At 41.7% G+C, this 20,514-nt stretch overlaps 2 protein-coding genes across 3 annotated transcripts in view; one reads left to right on the top strand and one right to left on the bottom strand.

The window, feature by feature from the left end:
* The window catches only part of mRpL49 (mitochondrial ribosomal protein L49), a 398,706-nt gene that overhangs the window by 166,385 nt on the left and 211,807 nt on the right, over nucleotides 1-20,514 (top strand). The window lies entirely within an intron of this gene.
* Nucleotides 6,330-7,909, bottom strand: LOC136851093 (uncharacterized). Its single transcript, XM_067125064.1, has 2 exons — nucleotides 7,873-7,909; nucleotides 6,330-6,982 (listed from the first exon to the last, which is right to left on the bottom strand). The coding sequence occupies exons 1-2, from the start codon at nucleotides 7,907-7,909 to the stop codon at nucleotides 6,330-6,332; spliced, it is 690 nt and encodes a 229-aa protein (XP_066981165.1).

Here is a 20,514-nt window from a genome sequence, read left to right as displayed (position 1 = left end):
ATTACGCTATTGCTGATTAGTATCTCTTCTACGTCGAGTGTTATGATTGAAAAGTGAAGCTTAAAGGAAAAAAAAAGATACCGAAAATGGTAAGAAACCTAAAATGGTTTTTTAACTCGAAAATGCTATACTGATACAAAGATCTCCAGAGTCTTTGTTCAGAATGCGGAAATTAGGCCACTGTATTCCAAATCCCAAACAAATATACCAAATTTGAAACAAATAGAGTCATACGGCCAAGTATGTATCAACAGTACAAAGTGCGCACCTGGGATCAAGTGACCATAAAACTATACCATTTTTCCCCGTTTTTATTATTGTAAGTTATTTAAACATGGTAAATTTATATTGCGTGCTGTATATGAAGGTGTGCGTAAATCAGGCATGAATATGCTACATAATACGTCACTCTAAGTAAGGAATTTCAATGCACATGAATTTCAAAGTATGAAGGGAATCTTGAACCAATCCTTAATGGCCACCAGGAAGTTGGAGCTATGAATGACTAGGGACGCCGAAAGAATGGAATCGTAGAGGCGTTTGCGAGTAAACAAAATACTGAAAGGAAGGATGACAGACTGGTGAAATCACAGAATAGGTGAAGCCGACTAAATAGTATTGATTAGAAATGAGCCTAAGATATTCCCAACTGATAATCATTTTCAGGGTAATTCTATATATTAGCTCCGCGCCTGTTTTTACCTTTTCAACTGTTTTTCTCTACACTTTTATGGGTTCTGATACTGGCGGTGCATCTGTTTGTTGTCGGCCAAATGGAATGTCCCTTCGCCGTGTTTAGTACTGGCCCGGGGATGTTTGGTATCCATACGTTAACAAGTTATTGCACTTGCCGGACGGGATATGAACCGTTCGAAACAGACGTGCTGTCTTGTGAAGATCGCGTATGGAAACCCCTTGTTGGATGGACTTCGGGTGATAATTACAGGTTAATTAGACTCGAGCGCCAAAAATTAAAGGTAAATTCATAATTAGCAACCAAAAAACTGTAGAAAAGGTCAAGTTATAGTGCCGTCGGCGACGCGGAGCTACCCTATAGTTCTACCATTTTCAGTTATTAATATAATAATCTGCTCTAAAAATATCCACACTGTCAAGTAAGTTCTCGGGCAAACAATCCCGCGTTCAGCTATTGGTTTTTAAGAATTTCAGACCCGTCTTTTTCCTTATAACTTCCCCTTTTTGTGCCTGGTTTCTCTCTGTCGACGATGAGACAGGTCGGTCGCCCGTTCCGTCCTACGAATACACACCAGAATATAGACTTGAATTCCTACCTGTCCATCATTAGGACGGTCCCTCTGTGGCCTCCTAGAGTGCACCTCGACGACTCATCTTTTCTGGAGCCTCGACGACTCGTCTTTTCTGGAGCTCTGAAAGTCTTCGCGTGCAACTTATGACCCAAGGATTAGCTTTGATTCAGAAAATCGATGAAAACGAATCATCTTGAGTGGCACGAAAGGCGAATTGTAACGCAGGTTATGTTCAGAACTTAGTCATATTCAAGACCAACCCCTGATAATCATTGCCAGAGACTGTTCATGTCTTTTGAGTCGGTGGAAAGCACCGAGGTGACTCTCAGTTTTAATTTTAACGATGAATAAGTACTTTATGTATATATATATATATATATATATACATATATATATATATATATATATATATATATATATATATATATGTCATTGTAATAGTCATCATGCCCTCTTAACTTCTCGAATTTTTCGCGCTTTTTGGATACAAAATTTGAAAAGCGTGCCTGGTGGCTATTACAATTACATACGTATCTGGTAAAAAGTGAGCAGTAGATTATATATATAATGTGTGTGTATGTATATATATATATATATATATATATATATATATATATATATATATATATATATATATATATATATATATATGTATGTATGTGCATCTATATACAAATATATTGTGTAATATTATATATATATATATATATATATATATATATATATATATATATATATTATATATATATATATATATATATATATATATATATATATATATATATATATATATCATATATACATTATAGTAGGATGGTCAAAGTCACTATCTATCATTGCTGCTAAACCAGGGCACAGTTCGAGTCCTGGCCGGCACGAAGGAATTATCAAATACAAATCCCTCGGATATAAGTTATAACCAAGGAATTGTGCATTCAATACTAACGGTATTCGTGGCTTAACATTTGTGAATATAAAAAGTCGTGCACGTATAAATTACAAACATATATATATATATATATATATATATATATATATATATATATATATATATATATATAATATATATATATATACATATATATATATACTTATTTATATAATATATATATATATATTTTTTTTTACGAATTTCCCTGCGATTATATGATTTCTAGAGATTTTTACAGGCCAGCAATGGAACCTTTATTTATTTGGTCTTGGAGTTCTGACTTTCATCAAGGGAAATCGTAAAAAACAAAGAAAACGGGATGATTTTAGGAGCTGAAGGCTCTACTTCATAAGGAAATGTTACGTAAACACTTGGGATAAATTAAGAAATTATATTTACAAAAAGAAAAGCATTAGAAGGGAAATGGGTAATTGAATTGTTACAGGGCTTGCAATGCCTGAAGATCCTCCTACAGGAGTCTTGAATAAGGGCAAGGCACAGTCCAAGCTGAGTCCACTGTGAATATTTCCCTCTGCAAGAGAGATTTACACATTACACGCCAGTAAAGGAAAAATATAACACAGAATATGACTCGAGTCTGCACAGAGGGTGCCAAGGACTCGAGGAATAACTGAACACTTTACACTGGAACACAAAACACTGCAAAAGGGACTGAACAAATGACACAAGGATGAGAAAACAATACTGGCACTCGGTAACACTTCAAAAATGCAAACTGCCGTGACTGAAAAGGCCTCCACTCGTACTTTACCTTTGGGGGGAAAGGTTAGCGGGGCTCTGGCGTAGAATGACGACGGGTGTTCACACACGTGACATCGTACTCAGGTTCCGGGGTAGGTCCTTTCAAGGATGACTGTAGTACTGGGTCCACGGTTAAAGGTGGACTGTACATCGGGGCCTGAGTTCGAGGAGGACTGTAGTACTGGGTTCACGTCAGGAGTCTGGCGTGGACATCTGGGTGGAAGGGTGAAGGGTGACCTCTCAGCGACTTGTATCACTCGCCTGCGTGTATGGCTAACCGCCAGATTTCTCTGTCCAAGGCCTCTTTTTAAGGCCTCTGTCCAGAGGAGGGGCCCCAGTAATATACCCACGTGGTGGCAGGCTAAGGGTGTATCACTCGTCCAGGTGTTCCGAGCGTTTGCTTGTATTCCCCAAGGTATTCCTGCGGAAAGACAATCCAGCCAGCTCAATCTGCCTTTGGAATGGTTTTCTTAAGCAGCTTAGTTGAACTAAGCTGCTTAAGGGAGTGACAGTCAGCCTCTCATCCTTTACCTTATTGACCGTGCCTTCTGAATGATTGTCCCAGGTGAAAAAAAGGGGACATATCAGGATGTTGATAATTTATATGTGTTGGTGACTAGGTCAATTGGGGTCGCCTGTGCAGCAACGAATTTACTCTCAATAGCTTAAGGCAAGTACGGGCCGGCTTTCAGCGATTACTTTACTTGCACTAAATTCAAGGCTAAACTAAGGAAAGCTGAATGGCCGATATGCTACGACTTCTTGATAACTATAATAGCTCCCCACAGAAGAAAACATACCCACCTTCATTCGGTGTGCATGTTGAAATTCAAGAAGTCGGCAACAAGCTTTGCTCTACTTATCTCCCAACACGCGATGCAAAGAATATTTTCTTATTAATATTATTATGAGGTATAATTTTACTTTAATCCCAACACATATTTCAAAACAAACTACTTTAACACGACACATTAATCTCGATTCAGTCTAACATATCTGTTAATTTTAAGATTACGTGGTCAAGGTAATTTTGAGGCGGGTGACAGAATACCAAAATAATTTACATGTATATTGCTTACATTCTAAATGAGAAATATAGCAGCATGCTGTTAGTTTGCCTTTAAGAGGCTTCTTAATACTATGATACACTTCTCGTGTTACTTCTCGCTCGAGTACAAATGGGCGGTGCCTAACATGGCACTGCCTTGGTGGCGCTGAGTGCCTAAGGAATGATCAGGGGAAATGACTGGTTCTTGCCTGATGTATAAGTTCAATGAAGGATATCAAGAGAGTTTTAACATTACATATTCTGATTCAATTACTTCAGTGACAAGAGAGAGAAGGGGGCAGGGCTGGAATTAAGTTCCCTGAATTACAAAAAGGTGGTACTGAATTTATAGATGCCTAATGGCACTTCCTCTGCATACATGAGGGATAACATTTTGCGTAAATTACACATTTTGCGAGTCTGGGACTCGGGATTTATCATAAAAAAAATAATAACAAAGAATAAATGACAGATACAAAGTAATTATTATTACTTACATAAACAGATGCCAATTAGGTATGCCATTTTCATGTATTTCAGAAAATATGGCTGCTACAATTTTAAAGGACACATATATGCATTTCATAGCTTCAATGCTTTAAGATGTGATGGAAGAGTTTTTGGAGTGAGATGGTACTGACCGAGCCGTCAGATGTAAAGTCTTTGTATTCAGCAAATAGTTTGATTCTTCAGCAATATTGGCGGTCAGGTGATCTTGTTATGTATATGAGTACGTGCGTTAATTTGATCTAGATTATGCCAAAATCTGCCCTAAAAGTGAGTTTGATCGTTCATTAACGTGATAGAACTGCAGTTATCTAGACGTAGCTTTGGAGAGGATCCAGGCTTTTGAACGGCAGATAAGGTAGAGTTTCAAATCTCTGTTTTTATGGGAGGAAATTGAACTTGTGATTTTTACCATGATTTTCTAATCATTATGAACTTTTGAACTGGTGTGGGAGATTTAATATGAATATTCATACCTCTTTTATATTATTATTTTGTTATGTTACGTTTGCCATATCTTGGCTGATGCATTTTACACTTTCCATTATTGTGTTTTGCATTTCATATATTTTTGGGAGTTTTCTATCATGTTTAATTCTTTGACAGATGTCTGTGGACTGGTTCGAATAACATGTGGTAGACTGTTTTTTTTTTACATGACTTTAGTTATTGATTTTGGGGAGTATGTGTGAGTTTGGATATTTAAGGCTATTTATAGTGAGACTTCTTTAATCAGAAGTGTTTGGCAGTTCAGAGTTTAGTTATCTGACTCGATAATTTATTTATTATGCATTTTAATCTTTGCTTTGTTTTATTCATTTCTTGTTGGGTTATTTGAATAATAAACCTATTTTTATAGAAACTATTGCGTTTCTTTAAATAGTCCTTTCAATTGCTTTGAGAGAATGAGTGAAGGGTGGGTGAACTTCAGAAAACGATGAGAGAGAGAGAGAGAGAGAGCGACGGTGAGAGAGAGAGAGAGAGAGAGAGAGAGAGAGAGAGAGAGAAAGAAAAAAAGGATGCAAGTGTTATCATAAACCTTTTTACGCTTTTTCCTGAAGAAAGATCGTTAGATCACGTTACGCATACACTTTCAAAAAAGTGTTTAATTCTGTTCTTGTAACACATGTATTGCCATAGCCTATGGAAAATGGCTAGGATTATTCCTTGGCCCAAGGCGGCCACAAAGATAGCCAGAGGGAGCGACTCCTCTTTGGGGGGGGGGATAATGGCACAGTGCCACATTGTTACTTATATAGAATAACTTATAGCGAAGGCATATCCTATTTTGAAATGCATCATGCTGTATTAAGCATGGAATGAGAAGTCGTAAGACTTAAATAGTTGGTACATCTGTCAATGGCCCTCTGCATGAGCAGAAGGGATTAAATTAAAATGGGAGGTGGGGAGGGCCTTGATAAGGCATAAAATAAATGTGAGTAAATCAAAAGTACGAAAGGGAAATGTTAGAGGGAAAGAATAAGGGATAGACTTATGAAAGGAATAAAAATAGAATGGTGACAGACCTTGAGATCCTCTTCTGGATAGAGTTGCCAAAAGTTTTCGTAGGATTAAGGGGATGGCACTGTGCCAATTCGACACAGCTGCCAGGGGAGCTCGAGAGCTCTCTTCAAGCTACCTGAAATTATCTACGCCCACGGGATTTCCTCCATGGACCCCTCTTACTGTGATGATTTTTCTCAGTCGGGGGAATCGGTGGAACCGAACCCTGGAGGGGATTTGGAATGCCCCCTGTGTCGGCTTCTTTGACAGTGGACACAGGGACTTTCTTTGACAACTCGACCACGATCCGTCACAGTTCCGTGAGTTCATCGGCCAGTTGCAAATTGGCTGAATCATTACTCATGGGCATGTCGGTGGCGGGCTGAGACAGAGGGGAGGCAGTCGGGAGGGGCGTGAGAGACTCACAGGTAGGGATGACCAGCTCTGGCACGGGTTTCGAGGCCGCACCTTTAGGTGAGCTTCTGCTATGGTCTGGAGGACCCGTCTTTCGTACCAGCGTTGGTAGCAGCGCCAAGCTGGGCAGAGGGAGGGGGGCCGGACTGGGATCTCTCGAATGTAGTTCATGGGCGCGCTCTGGCACTGGCACTAAGGCAGGTCCAGGCAGTAATGATGGATTTAGAGGTTTCTCATCGTTGGAAACAGACGGAGATGGGCACTGCTCAGTGCCCTCAAGCGGCACTGGCAGTGATTTAGAACTGATTTTGGGATCTCCCGGAAGGGGATCGATTTGGTGCCTTGGCACTGATATGGAATTTGGGGTTTTCTCGCCGTTCTGGGCAGATGGAGCTTGGCACTGCTCAGTGCTTTCCAGCGGCACTGGCAGTGTATTAGATTCATTTTTGGGATCTCCTGGAGGGAGATCGAGAGAGGGCGTGGCACTGGCACTGGGACAGTGCCGGGTACGGAAATGGGATCGGGAAGCAATCTCTTTGGAGGGCGATCCTGTAATTTATTTTTATTTATGCTCACATAATTATTTGGGGGGTTTGGACCCCTGGATATCTCAAACTTAGATGGGGATGGGAAGTCCTGTCCCAGGATGAGGTCATAACCTCCAGGAATGGAGTTGGTGACAGCGAGATTGTATATTTTGGAGGTGTGAGGTCTTGTCACTCTCAGCCTAACAGTCGGGAGTATCATTTTGAATGAATTTATTCCCTCGAGTGTGACGAGTTTTCGTCAATTGACATTCACTCCATGAGGGATCTTATCTTCCCTCATGAGGGAAATTTGGGCGCCAGAGTTGTCAAATGCCGTGACCTGGCATGTAATGTTATTACTTTGAGGGGGTGCCACATATATGGACCTTCTGTGGGAGGGCCTAAAGTTTTGGGATTTGTGACTGCTAAGGCAATGGCAGGAGTATTTGATTTGTTAGGGCACTTCACCCATTGGGAGGAGTGTCCATAAATTTTACACGCAGAGCAATAGTTCCTGCTGTGGTCCTCATTACGGGCAACCTGGCGGGGTGCGGCTCCTGCCATGGGAGGGTCCCAGGCTGATGCGGATGGCAGGGGATTTCCCCGCGGAGGTTGGTGAGAGGGAGCTGTGGGCCGATTTCAGCACTGATCAGAGGAGTGCCCTGGTTTCTTGCAATAGCCGCACACCACTGGTTTGCTGGGATTCCCACTCTTTTAGGGAGCTGATCCACCCAGGGAGGATTAGGGGTAGATCTACCTCCCCATGGTTCCCTCCTGAGGGTGGTGGGTCTCCCACACATCTGCTATCTGGCAACCCTCAGTGAGGGTGGCAAGGGCCTTCTTTACTACATGGTTGGCCAGGGCTGGAGGGGCGCAGCATAAGAAATGCTCTAATTTGAATTTCTCAAGTACCTCGGCAGTGCTGGTAGCCCCCTTGGACTTGAGCCATTTTGCTAACGCCCACTTGGAGTGGTACTCCCAGTCAGACCACGTCTGGCCTATGTCTCTTGTCTGCCCTCTCCAGCGCCTCCTCCAACGCTTGGGGTTAATCTCGCACGCCTTGGTGACAGCTTGGCGTACAGCCGCCCAATCTCCCCTATCCTCTACCGAAAGGGCGTGATAGGCAATGAGTGCGTTCCCTCCGAGGAATTTAGTGAGAACAAGGGAGAGTTCCGCGGGGGAGAGGGTGCAGCAATCCAGGACTCTTTTGGCCCCCTCAAGCCATACTTCAGTTCTGCCTCCATCCACTTAGGTATAAACGAGTGGGCTTGGCTAAAGGTACTCATCCCCGCTGCAAGAGAGGGGGGTTGCATTCTGCCGGGCTAACATCTGGAGGTCATGGGCATGCTGTCGTTCTCGCTCCTCTCTCTCTCTTTCTCCTTCTCTTGCCTCTCTTTCTCTCTCTCTTGCCTTTCCATCTTTCTTTTCTCCTGGGCGATTCTCTCTTTCTCTGTCTCTTGTCTCTCCATCTCCTCTCTTTTCTCCTGGGCAATTCTTTCTGCCTCTCTTTCTGCCTTCGCAGTATCTAGTTGCCCCAGGACCCAGTCCCGTAATTCTTGACCCAACTTTGTCAGGTCTTTTCCTGCCTGCATGTAGAACGTGAAGTCCTGTTGGTGGTGGGCTCTTGTAGCCGGCATATTGGCAAATTTATTTGTCCACTGAACTCAAAGAAATAACTAAATGGGTTCGGGAACCAATTTGAAGTTAAAATATATTTTATCTCTCCCTGACGGCCTCGGCCGGGTATCACGGAGACAGAGTATTTGGGAGTTGAATGGGCATCCTGAGGGACGTGGTAGGCGTCAGAAATGGATGTCGGCATCATGAAGGATGTGGAATTGGCGTCACGAGGACGTGGTGGGCGTCACAATGGACATGGGCGTCACAAAAGGACATGGAATTGGCGTCGTGAGGATGTGGTGGGTGTCACGAAGAACGTGGAATTGGCGTCACGAGGATATGGAGTTGGCATCACGAGGACATGGTGGGCGTCACAATGGATGTGGGCGTCACAAAGGACGTGGGGTTGGCATCACGAGGACATGGTGGGTGTCACAAAGAACGTGGAATTGACGTCACAAGGACGTGGTGGGTGTCACAAAGGACGTGGAATTGGCATCACGGGGACATGGTGGGCGTCACAATGGATGTGGTCATCACAAAGGACATGGAATTGGCATCACGAGGACATGGTGGGCATCACAATGGATGTGGGCATCACGAAGGACATGGAGTTGGTGTCACGAGGACGTGGAATTTGGGCGTTCCGTGGGACGTGGAAATTGGGCATCTTGTAAGACGTGGAAATTGGGCGTCCCGTAGGACTTAGGATTTTGGCGTCTCGTAAGACGGGAGAATTTGGGCATCACCTGGGACGTGGAATTTGGGCATCTCATAAGACGTGGATTTTGGGCATCCTGTGGGACGTGGAATTGGGGCGTCTTGTAAGACGTGGAATTTGAGTGTCCCGTAGGACTTAGGATTTGGCGTTTCTTAAGACATGGAATTTGGGCGTCCCATAGGACGTGGAGTTTGGGTATCTCGTAAGACTGAGAATTTGGGCGTCCCGTAGGACTTAGGATATGGTGTCTCGTAAGATGTGGAATTTGGGCGTCCCGTAGGACGTGGAGTTGGGCGTCTCGTAAGACTGAGAATTTGGGCTACCCGTAGGACTTGGGATTTGGGCGTCTTGTAAGACATGAGAGTTTGGGAGTCCCGTAGGACTTAGGATTTAGGCATCTCATAAGACGTGAGAATTTGGGCGTCCTGTAGGACTTAGGATTTGGCGTCTCGTAAGACGTGAGAATTTGAAAGAGAAAAAAAAAATTCGCTTAGGGTAGCCCAAGTAGGAACAATTCTAAAACAGCAAACTACACGGCAATGAATGAAAAAGGGGGTAGACACGTGGGGAGGGGAGGGAGGAGGGTGAAGGCCATCTGGCTCCCACCGATGTGGCTATTTTTAGATACTGGTTGAATGACCCTTTTGTTTATACAACACTGGCCGGTCTCCTGACTGCGGGGGAATTTCCCGGAATGGGTATGTAATGACAGAATTTCGCTTTCCTAATACCTGAATTCTAGCTATTCTGAGAGAGAGTGTTTTAGCACTGCAAACTGACTTCGTTTTGTCCCACGTGGGAATTTATTCGCGCCTAAATAATTCGCCAATCCAAAATGCAAAGTAACATTTAACACAGAGGAATTTCTGTCGCACTATTCCTCGAACAGAAAACTGGCAAAGATTTTAACACAGAGGAATTTCGCGCTATTCCTCGAACAAAAGTGGTTAGCACTTATTATTTCCTATTTACCTATCCTGAAAAGGGCACGCATTAATGAAACTAATACGGCGGTTCTCTCTCAGTGGGTGCGTGCGTCCCTAATTTCCTAATTTCCTATGAACAGTCACGATTTTAAAATAGAAAAAAATTTTGCTAAGATACACACTCTACTTACGTGGATCCCGCTTGGTCTGTGCTCTTGGTACCAGGTTCGGAATTTGTCTCGCACCCAGCTTAGCTTTGCTAATAGCTGATCTGGCAAGTTGCAGTTGCAATGAAGCAATAATAGAGGGGAAAATGCAACTGCTAAACGAGAGCTATGGGAAGGTCACCATTTTTACGAATTTCCCTGGGGTTATGTGATTTCTAGAGATTTTTACAGGCCAGCAATGGAACTTTTATTTATTTGGCCTTGGAGTTCTGACTTACGTAAAGGGAAATCGTAAAAAACTAAGAAAAAGGGATGATTTTAGGAGCTGAAGGCTCTACTTCATAAAGAAATGTTACATAAACACTTGGGATAAATTAAGGAATTATATTTACAAAAAGAAAAGCATTAGAAGGGAAATAGGTAATTGAATTGTTAAAGTGCTTGCAAGGCCTGAAGATCTTCCCACAGGAGTCTTGAATAAGGGCAAGGCACAGTCCAAGATGAGTCCACTGCAAATAGGTCCCTCTGCAAGAGAGATTTACACATTACACACCAGTAAAGGAAAAATATAACACAGAATATGACTCGAGTCTGCACTGAGGGTGCCAAGGACTCGAAGAATAACTGAACACTTTACACTGGAACACGAAACACTGCAAAAGGCACTGAACAAATGACACAAGGATGAGAAAACAATACTGGCACTCGGTAGCACTTCAAAAGGGCAAACTGTCGTGACTGAAAAGGCCTCCACTCGTACTTTACCTTGGGGCGGGGTGGTTAGCGGGCTCTAGCATAGAATGACGATGGGCGTTCACACACGTGACATCGTACTCAGGTTCCGGGGTAGGTCCTTTCGAGGATGACTGTAGTACTGGGTCCACGGTTGAAGGTGGACTGCATGTCGGGGCCTGAGTTCGAGGAGGACTGTAGTACTGGGTTCATGTCAGGAGTCTGGTGTGGACATCTGGGTGGAAGGGTGAAGGGTGACCTCTCAGCAACTTGTATCACTCACCTGCATGTATGGCTAACCGCCAGATTTCTCTGTCCAAGGCCTCTTTTTAAGGCCTCTGTCCAGAGTAAGGGCCCCAGTAATAGGCCCACATGGTGGCGGGCTAAGGGTGTGTCACTCGTCCAGGTGTTCCGAGCATCTGCTTGTATTCCCCAAGGTATTCCTGCGGAAAGACAGTCCAGCCAGCTCAATCTGCCTTCGGAATGGTTTTCTTAAGCAGCTTAATTGAACTAAGCTGCTTAAGGGAGTGACAGTCAGCCTCTCATCCTCGACCTTATTGACCGTGCCCTCTGAATGATTGTCCCAGGTAAAAAAAAGGGGACAGATCGGGATGTTGATAATTTTAATGTGTTGGTTACTAGGTCAATTGGGGTCGCCTGTGCAGCAACGAATTTACTCTCAATAGCTTAAGGCAAGTACGGGCCGGCTTTCAGCGATTACTTTACTTTCACTAGATTCAAGGCTAAACTAAGGTAAGCTGAATGGCTATATATATATATATATATATATATATATATATATATATATATATATATATATATATATATATATATATATATATATATATATATATATATATATATATATATATATATATATATATATATATATATATATATATATAATATATATATATATATATATATATATATATATATATAGACATAAAAATAATTCATCTCTGGTTTTCACGCGCACTCTTTCATTCACATTTAAAATCTACACTTCCCTTCCACAGAGGAGTCCTGGTTCAACAGTTCCTTCATAAATTCTAAACTTGGCTTTCTGAGACACTTCAGGTTTCCTCTTAATCTTGCACACATATCCTGTTACCTTCCTTGCTTTACCTGATCTGTGACACTTGTACTCTCATCCAACCATCATCCGAAATATTCACTCCCAAGCATTTACAAGAACCTACTGCTTCTGTTGCTAATTGCCTGTAATCACATTAAATGCTCCATCTTAATGATTTACAATAATCTTCATAATCTTCACCTTGCTCGCATTCACATGTTATACTTCCACCATAAAAACTCTTCACTGCTCTGAGCAGTTTACCCTGTATACCATAGATCCTCAACACCCTCCACATTGCCTCTATATGAGTTGTAACATAAGCTGCCTTCATGTTTCAGGTCCATATATGAAACACAGACTGAAATGGTTCAAAATTTGAAGATATATGGAAGGAGTGGTAAAAGACTCGTTTAAGTGAAAGAGTACATGAGTCTTTTGAGATGATTTAGTCAAGTGGAAAGAATGGAAAGTGGTCGGTTGGTAAAAGGAATATATAGTTTGCAAGTCTTGGGAGGAGCGTGATCAAAGAGGAGTAAGAAGGAGAAACTTCAACACCCAGCAAGCACGAGAGAGCTTGCAAGGTAAGAGCAAATGGAGTAGTGTGTGTGTAGGAGAATCGACAATATTAATGAGCCTTCTGCTTAGTGCAAGAAGCAGCTAGTGCTGTGGATGTTTCCTGCACAGGGTATTCATCCTCCTGTTACACCTCTTAAACCTTTTTACCGTCAATTTCAGTTTCAGCCCTGAATGACCCCACAGGTCCCAGTGCTTGGCCTTTGGCTAAATTCTATAGTCTTTTTTATTCTCTAAAAATTATACGCCTCATGAAAATTTAAACTCGGTGTTACACTATGTTTAATTTAGATTAAAAGTAAAAAAAAGAAATTGATAGCTTGCCAGTAAGCATTCAAGTATAAGATTAGACCTCAGCTCTTGACATTTAACAGCATATATCAAATATATACTACGGGGAAATCAGTAATGTGCTTATCTTGCAAAATTGATCCTAAAATAAGGTAAACTAAATTTAATACATGAATATAAGAATTTGAAGTACATTTATTTATAAATTTTCTGTTTGGAAATCAATACCCTAAGGGTAGCGAAGACAAAATACTGGTGAGCCTAGGTTCTGTACCAGTGGTATCCTTGGGAGTATGAAACCTTCAAATCTGTAGGTACGCTTTCCTCAATTCCATTTTACCAGAAATTGTATTAATGAACTTTAAATTGATCATGAAATGTAATCAAGTTGTCATGCCATGCAAGCAACGTCGTCACGAAAATAAAAGTACTCTGATTAATTGCTCTGACAGAGCAAAGCCAGTAGCAGTTTTCTTACCTCTAATTTGAGAACTGAGGAAAATTCTAGACCCATTTAATCTCCTGCTATATTCCTGGTTATCGACGTGTCTTTAAAAAAAATCGTTAAGCTATTTCTTGAAGCCATACTGGCACTTAAAAAAATTATTATTATTATTATTATTATTATTATTATTATAGATAAAACTGACGAACATATATATATATATATATATATATATATATATATATATATATATATATATATATATATATATATATATATATAACCCTATCCTGTATTCCACTTTTATTAATGACACTTAGGCCTATTTTCCTAACTGGTTATATAACCAGTTGGGCAAATAAGCCTAAGTGTCATTAAGGGAAGTCAAAATACATGATAGGGCCTATGTATATATATATACATATATATATATATATATATATATATATATATATATATATATATATATATATATATATATATGTGTGTGTGTGTGTGTGTGTGTGTGTGTGTGTGTGTGTGTGTAACTGGTAATGAAGGTGACCTTTGAAAAGAGCAGGTTGGTTTTTCGAAGACGTGAGATCATATGACAGAACACAGCATGCAACAAATGCTTAGGTGTGTTTTTCGAATTCAGCAGTGCCCATTCCCGCAAAACGCCCTTGGTTACAACACACGTGGGCAAGATTGAAAAGTCAGCAAAAGAACCTTCTAGATGGTGATCCGGTTATAGATCCGGATTTGAAGAGAATATCACAGTGGAGTGTGTAGGTACGTGTGTGACCAAATACCTCGTGACGCCTTGGTTTACAGATGGTGTGTCTTGTCGTACATTGAACTCGAGCGATGTCATGGGGTCGTTGCTTTAATTGTAATATATAGGGACACGTTAAGAGATTTTGTCGTGTTAAGTATTGTGGCAGTTGTAAGAGTTATGATCATCCTTGGCGGTCTTGCCCGTCTCGGAGACAGTATAATGATAGGCCCGCACTTCAGAATTTTGGTAGCCCAAATAAGGAAGTGCGTCACGCGAATTGTTCAAGGGGATCTGGTAATCGGCAGACATTGTCGAAGGACCGGTCATTTGTAAAGGAAAACGGGATGGGTGTCTCTTAGGATATTGGCCTTTTGGGAGAACCCGCAGGGTCGAAGCCAGTTGTAATTGGGTCTGTACAGGGTATAAATGTAAGGGTCTTTATAGATACGGGAGCTTCGATTAACCTTATAAGTAATGAGTTTTTCAGATCGATGTTTCCCGATCGATCTTTGGGGCCTGCTAAGGAAGCTGTATGTGACGTTCAGGCAAATAGACTACAAATATTGGGTTGCATAGATATAGATTTATCCCTCGGGGCAGATCTTTGATGGAACCATTCTTAGTTATAAGGGGATGTGCTTTGGGAAATACATTGTTCCTGGGACATCCGGCGTGTCGGAAACGAAAGATATCAGTTCATACGGGGGTTTCCGGTATAACTGTGGGGGTGCCTGGTGTGTTTGTACCGTATGAGGGGGCAGACGTGAGTATAATGAGTGAGAATGTCTCGGGAGTATATGAGGGTCCGGGGCTGAATGATGAACATGTGTCGGGGGATGAGAAGCACTATAAGGGGGTGTTGACTGATGATGTAGTGCTTGGTCCGGGTATGGTTGCGATGGTGAAAGTGCAAGTGAAAGGTGTGCATAAATCCAGACAGATGTGTGTGGATGAATGTAGCGAGAAGTTGAAAGGGGTTTTGTATACGGGTTTGATAAATAATGTAACGAGTTCAGGGGAAACTTGGGTGGAGTTGCTAAACTGTAACGATACAGTTCGCAATTACCAGAGTGGTACTTATGCCATCGATTTTGTTGACTCGGTCGATGAAGATAATTCAGTGAACATTGTCGGGGATTTTTGTTCTTTTTGAGAGGCAGATTTACAAGCTAGAAGGCAAGTTTTTAGGGATCAGTTAGCCAATGCTGATTATAAAGAATATGTTGGGGGTGTAGAAGATGTTCTGGTCGAGTTTGCGGACATAGTCGCACTCAAAGGGGATAAGTTAGGATTAACGAATGTGTTAGAACACAAGGTTCAGTTGGAGGACAAGACTAAGCATATTTTTGTTCCTTCATATAGGATTCCTTTTAAGATTAGGGAACAAGTAGAACAAGAGGTTAATAAGTGGGAAGAAGAAGGCATTGTTAGGCCTAGTTCATCACCCTTTAATTTTCCATTGCTCGCAGTCCCGAAGAAGGATGGCTCAGTCAGAGTTTGTGTAGACTTTAGGAAATTGAACGAGAAAACCAGTCCTGATCGCTACCCTGTGGCGTGTTTGCCGGATTTATTTTTTGAGATAGGAGGTAGGAATATTTATAGCTCAATTGATCTAATGCAATGATATTTGCAAGTTCCGCTGAGTGAGGAGAGTCGAAAGTATACGGCCCTCTCTTTGCCGAAGGGTCATTATGAGTTCACACGAATGCCATTTGGTTTGACAGGCAGTCCGATGACTTTTACTAGGTTGATGAATACGGTTTTGCATGGCTTGTTAGGGAAAAAAGTCCATATCTACATGGACAATATATTAGTTGCCACTGATTCAGTAGAAGAGCATCTAGAAGTTCTCAGGGAAGTTTTTAGAAGACTTAGATTAGCGGGTTTGAAGATAAAGGTAGCTAAGTATAATTTTCTCAAGAAGCAAATAGTATATTTAGGGCATGTCATTTCTAAAGAGTGTGTCAGGTTAAATAATGATAAAGTTAAGGCAGTTGTAGAGTTTGCTACACCCAAGACTAAGAAGCAGGCTCGATCATTTTTAGGGATGGCCGGATTTTTCCGTAGATTTGTGAAGGGTTTTTCTGTTCTGGCATCTCCCTTGACAGATGTTCTGAGGGATGACGTCCAGTTTGTTTGGGGAGAGGGACAGCAAGTAGCTTTTCAGAAAATCAAAGATACCTCAACAAATCCCCCAGTGTTGAAGTTTCCGGATTTAGAACGTCCATTCACGTTGGTAACAGATGCGAGTAATGATGGGATAGGCGCATGCCTTATGCAGAAGTTCGATGGAAGACTCCATCCGATTGCATTTTACAGTAGGAAGTTTAAGACACGAGGTAGTAATGAGCGACTCTGGTCGGTCGTAGATAAGGAGGCCTTTGCCGCGGTCTCATCTCTCGTTCACTTCAAAATGCTGTTGATGGGCAGTCAAGCAGAGGTTCTGACGGATCATAAGCCATTGGTGGATCTTTTTAATAAGCCGGATCTTTCACCAAAAAGAGCCCGGTGGTATTTGACAATCAGGGATTTTGATGCTAAAATAAAGTATATAGAGGGTAGACAAAATGTCGTAGCAGATGCGATGAGTAGGAGTTTTGCTGATCAAGAGGGTACTCATGTATGTTATGTATCGGGAGATAGCATTGATTGGAATATTAGTCTAGTAAAAACAAAGCAAGATGAGGATGAGATTCTGAGAGACGCAAAGGCGTTTCTTAGAGGGGAATTTGTTAGGAAGGGTTATAAGCTGCCTTTTGCAGGACTTGAATTAGAGGGTAATTTGTTAGGAAGATTAGATACAGACTGAGAAATAGTGAGGATAAGGGTGATACGACGCAAATAGTTGTTCGTACGAGTTTAGTACCTACTGTACGGTGTTAGATATTGTTCACAGTAAGTCTGGCAGTCCGCATTTGGGAATTGAGAAGACGTATCAGAATGTACGAGGACAATTCTTTTGGAAGAATATGTTTAGTCCAGTAGAAGACTTTGTGGAAAATTGTTCAGTCTGCAGACCAAGGGTCGTTTCTTGCAAATTGGGTTCATTCCGATTCTACCAGACCCGCAGCGAGAGTCCACACGGACCTGCTGGATAATTTCTGTGAATCTAGTTATGGCCATAGGCACCTGTTGGTGGTTGTTGACGAATTAACTAGGTCCGTAGAGATTTTCCCGTTGAGGCATAAAACAGCGGAAGAGGTGGCAATTGCATTTTTTCATGGGTATATCGGCAGATACGGAGTACCGGAGGTTTTGATTACAGATAACGGACGCGAATTTGTAAATCGTACAATGCAATGTCTTGCGGACGTAATGGAGATTATAAAAGGTTAATATTATACCACATAAATCAGAAGCGAATGGGCTCTGTGAACGAGCAAATAGAAAAGTCATTGAAGCTCTTAGAATGACCGTGGAAGGTAATGACCCACTTTGGGACCGCTATCTTCCACAGGTCCAGCATAGTATCAATGTTATGCCTAGTGATACCATTGGAATGTCTCCCAATGAAGCGCTGTTTGGATATCCAGCGCGAGGTGCGTTCGATTTGCTGCCTATTCCAACATGTGACGATACTGTAAAGTCGCTTATAGCAACTGTGAAAGAGATATGCACGCCTTGCTAAGAATCTTGAGATGAAAACGCGAGACATGGTAGATAGAAGCAATAAAAAGCCAGGTAGAGTCAAAGTGGCTGTTGGAGATAGGGTTTACACAAAAATAATGGCAGGAATCAGCTGAACTATAAGCTGGGTCGTAAGTTTGAAGGTCCGTTCCGTGTTGTTGAAGCAAAGAAGGGAAATAGGTTTGTTGTTCTGGATGAAAACACGGGTGTGTCTCGATTGACACATATTTCTAAGATCAAAAAGCCGGGTTAATGGGTATTAGCAGGGGTGCATTCTTGGGTTGTATTGTTGTTATGATAATGGTTATGTTACGGGTTGTTTTTTCCTTTCGGGTTTTAATGGGTTGTAAATGGGCGTGACTTGTAGTTTGTTGTAATTGGGGAGGACGTTAGTCCGTAGAGTTATACAAATTTTTAATAGTTCGGGTTCATTGTGATTCTGATGCGAGTTGCAATACTTAGTGTAAATTGTGTGGAGAATACCGTAGAGTTTCGTAGATATATGAATTTGAGTTTGTTTTTATGGACTTCAGGGACTTCATCGTTCACATTTGGCGATAGTAATTGGTTACTTTGAGTTAATGGTTTGTGTTCACATGACTTTGGGAATTGTGACATTGGCTAATTTCATAAGAGATTAGACCCGTGTGGTATTATGTAAGAATGTTATGATGTGTATTTGTCGTCTGACGCAATATCTTTGAATGTAGAGTTACAGAATAAGGGTTTGTTATTTAGGATTTTGTTTTGGGGAGGTATTTAGTATGTCGGACCGAATGGGTCTGATCTTTTACAGGTTTGGGTATGTCAGTTAGGATTTAGGAAGATTTTATTAGGGATATCGAATTCGGGTATTTGGGATTTTTCAGTTCTCTTTTAGAATTAAGAGAGCTGTGCCATGGGTAATTGTAGTTGTTAGGATTGTAGGAGCGGTTGCCAATATGTCAATTGCTATTGTGCTGAGAATTAGTCATGTATTGAGCAATATTCGCTAACCAGAGTAGAACTTTGATGTTTTTGGAGATATATTACCTTACAGATGTTTAGGAATGCTTTTCGGGAATTTGGTATATGGATAGGGTTCTCGGATAATTGTTTTTTGGGTAGATTTGTTATGGATAGTTCATTAGAGTTAGTGTACCTGATAGTGGGTTGACTGTGGAAATTCCAGGTAGCAACTTGGAATTGTTTCACATGAGACCATATGACCTTTGCACCAGTAGTCTTATTGGTTCAGTAACAATATGGCATATGGAATAGACGAGTTACTTTTTGATATGACTGTCCATATGACTGACTTACGTAAGACACCACTTCCTTGCAGCGGAGCTGCTGGAATAGCTTCACCGTCCTCAATATATGGGAAAGCTGTCAACGATACACCTGCACTTTTGTGAGAAGATCCAGGGTTTTGGAGAGATGTCGGGCAGGACGTCTACAGATCACAGTAGTGGCTGGGAGACGTTGGTTTGGCACGAAGGATTCGCGAGCGCCGCATCCAGCCTGGGCTTGTGCAGTCACAAGCCATTCATCCTGGTCGGATGACTGGGAAACGTAGGAATACATTCAACTTGGACTGGTGCAGTCGCAAGCCTTTCATCTTGGTCGGATCGCTGGGAAATATAGAATACCTTCACCGTTGGCGTGCGCAATCGCAGGCCATTCAGCGTGATGGAATCATCAGGAAGCCAAGACTTCAAGTGCTGCGTTTCTTAGGGAACTGATTGTGATATAATTTCTGTGTTACGAGACATATAATTTTTGCATCTAGTGTTGGAGATGACGTTGCAGTCGGCCCCTAATGAGCTTTCGATTAGGCAGTTATCGTAACTAGGTGGGGACACCTAGTTGTAGGTAGACCGAGCTACTGTAACTGGTAATGAAGGTGACCTTTGAAAAGAGAAGGTTGGTTTTTCGAAGACGTGAGATCATATGACAGAACACAGCATGCAACAAATGCTTAGGTGTGTTTTTCGAATTCAGCAGTGTCCATTCCCGCAAAACGCCCTTGGTTACAACAACACGTGGGCAAGATTGAAAAGTCAGCAAAAGAACCTTCTAGATGGTGATTCGGTAAATACGTGTGTGACCATATACCTCGTGACGCCTTGGTTTACAGAAGGTGTGTCTTGTCGTGCACTGAACTCGAGCGATGTCACGAGAGTGTGTTCATATGTGAGGTGCAAAACCCATATAATGGGAGCGTTTCATAGAATGAGTGGGTAATACGATCCGTTCGGGGTATAATTAACATGTGAACTGTGCAAAAGGGAAGCACGCACATGGAGTCTGTGTTCCAGAGGGCTTTCGTGAAGTGAGTACAACTCATAAAACATTTTAGATTCTTCTTACAGACTGGAGAAAGACTTTATCCCTGTTGCAGTGACATCTTGTGTTTCTGCATTTTTATTTTACATGTTCTGGTTTTTAATATGACGCTTGTCTCTTACAGGAATTTTCCCACGTTCCCCTTCAAAATAGGGAGTGGTGTGACATTTATCCATATATGAAATGACTTTTATAATGAACTGTGTGACCTTTTTATTGCTTTGGATGACAGATGGATTGTTTATGCATTTTACCTTAAATAATCGAGTCTCGATGTCTGGACCTT

Source organism: Macrobrachium rosenbergii, chromosome 23, assembly GCF_040412425.1.
Source record: "Macrobrachium rosenbergii isolate ZJJX-2024 chromosome 23, ASM4041242v1, whole genome shotgun sequence".
Taxonomy (NCBI): Eukaryota; Metazoa; Arthropoda; class Malacostraca; order Decapoda; family Palaemonidae; genus Macrobrachium; species Macrobrachium rosenbergii.
Note: the sequence above shows the minus strand (reverse complement) of the source record. Positions and strands in the feature narration are given on the sequence as shown.

Bases quoted from the DNA above. Each gene is read 5' to 3' on its own strand.
- LOC136851093 (XM_067125064.1), bottom strand. From the start codon at position 7,909: ATGGCTCAAGTCCAAGGGGGCTACCAGCACTGCCGAG. The intron at 6,983-7,872 runs GTACTTGAGAAA...AATAAATTACAG, and splicing joins GGGCTACCAGCACTGCCGAG to GATCGCCCTCCAAAGAGATT.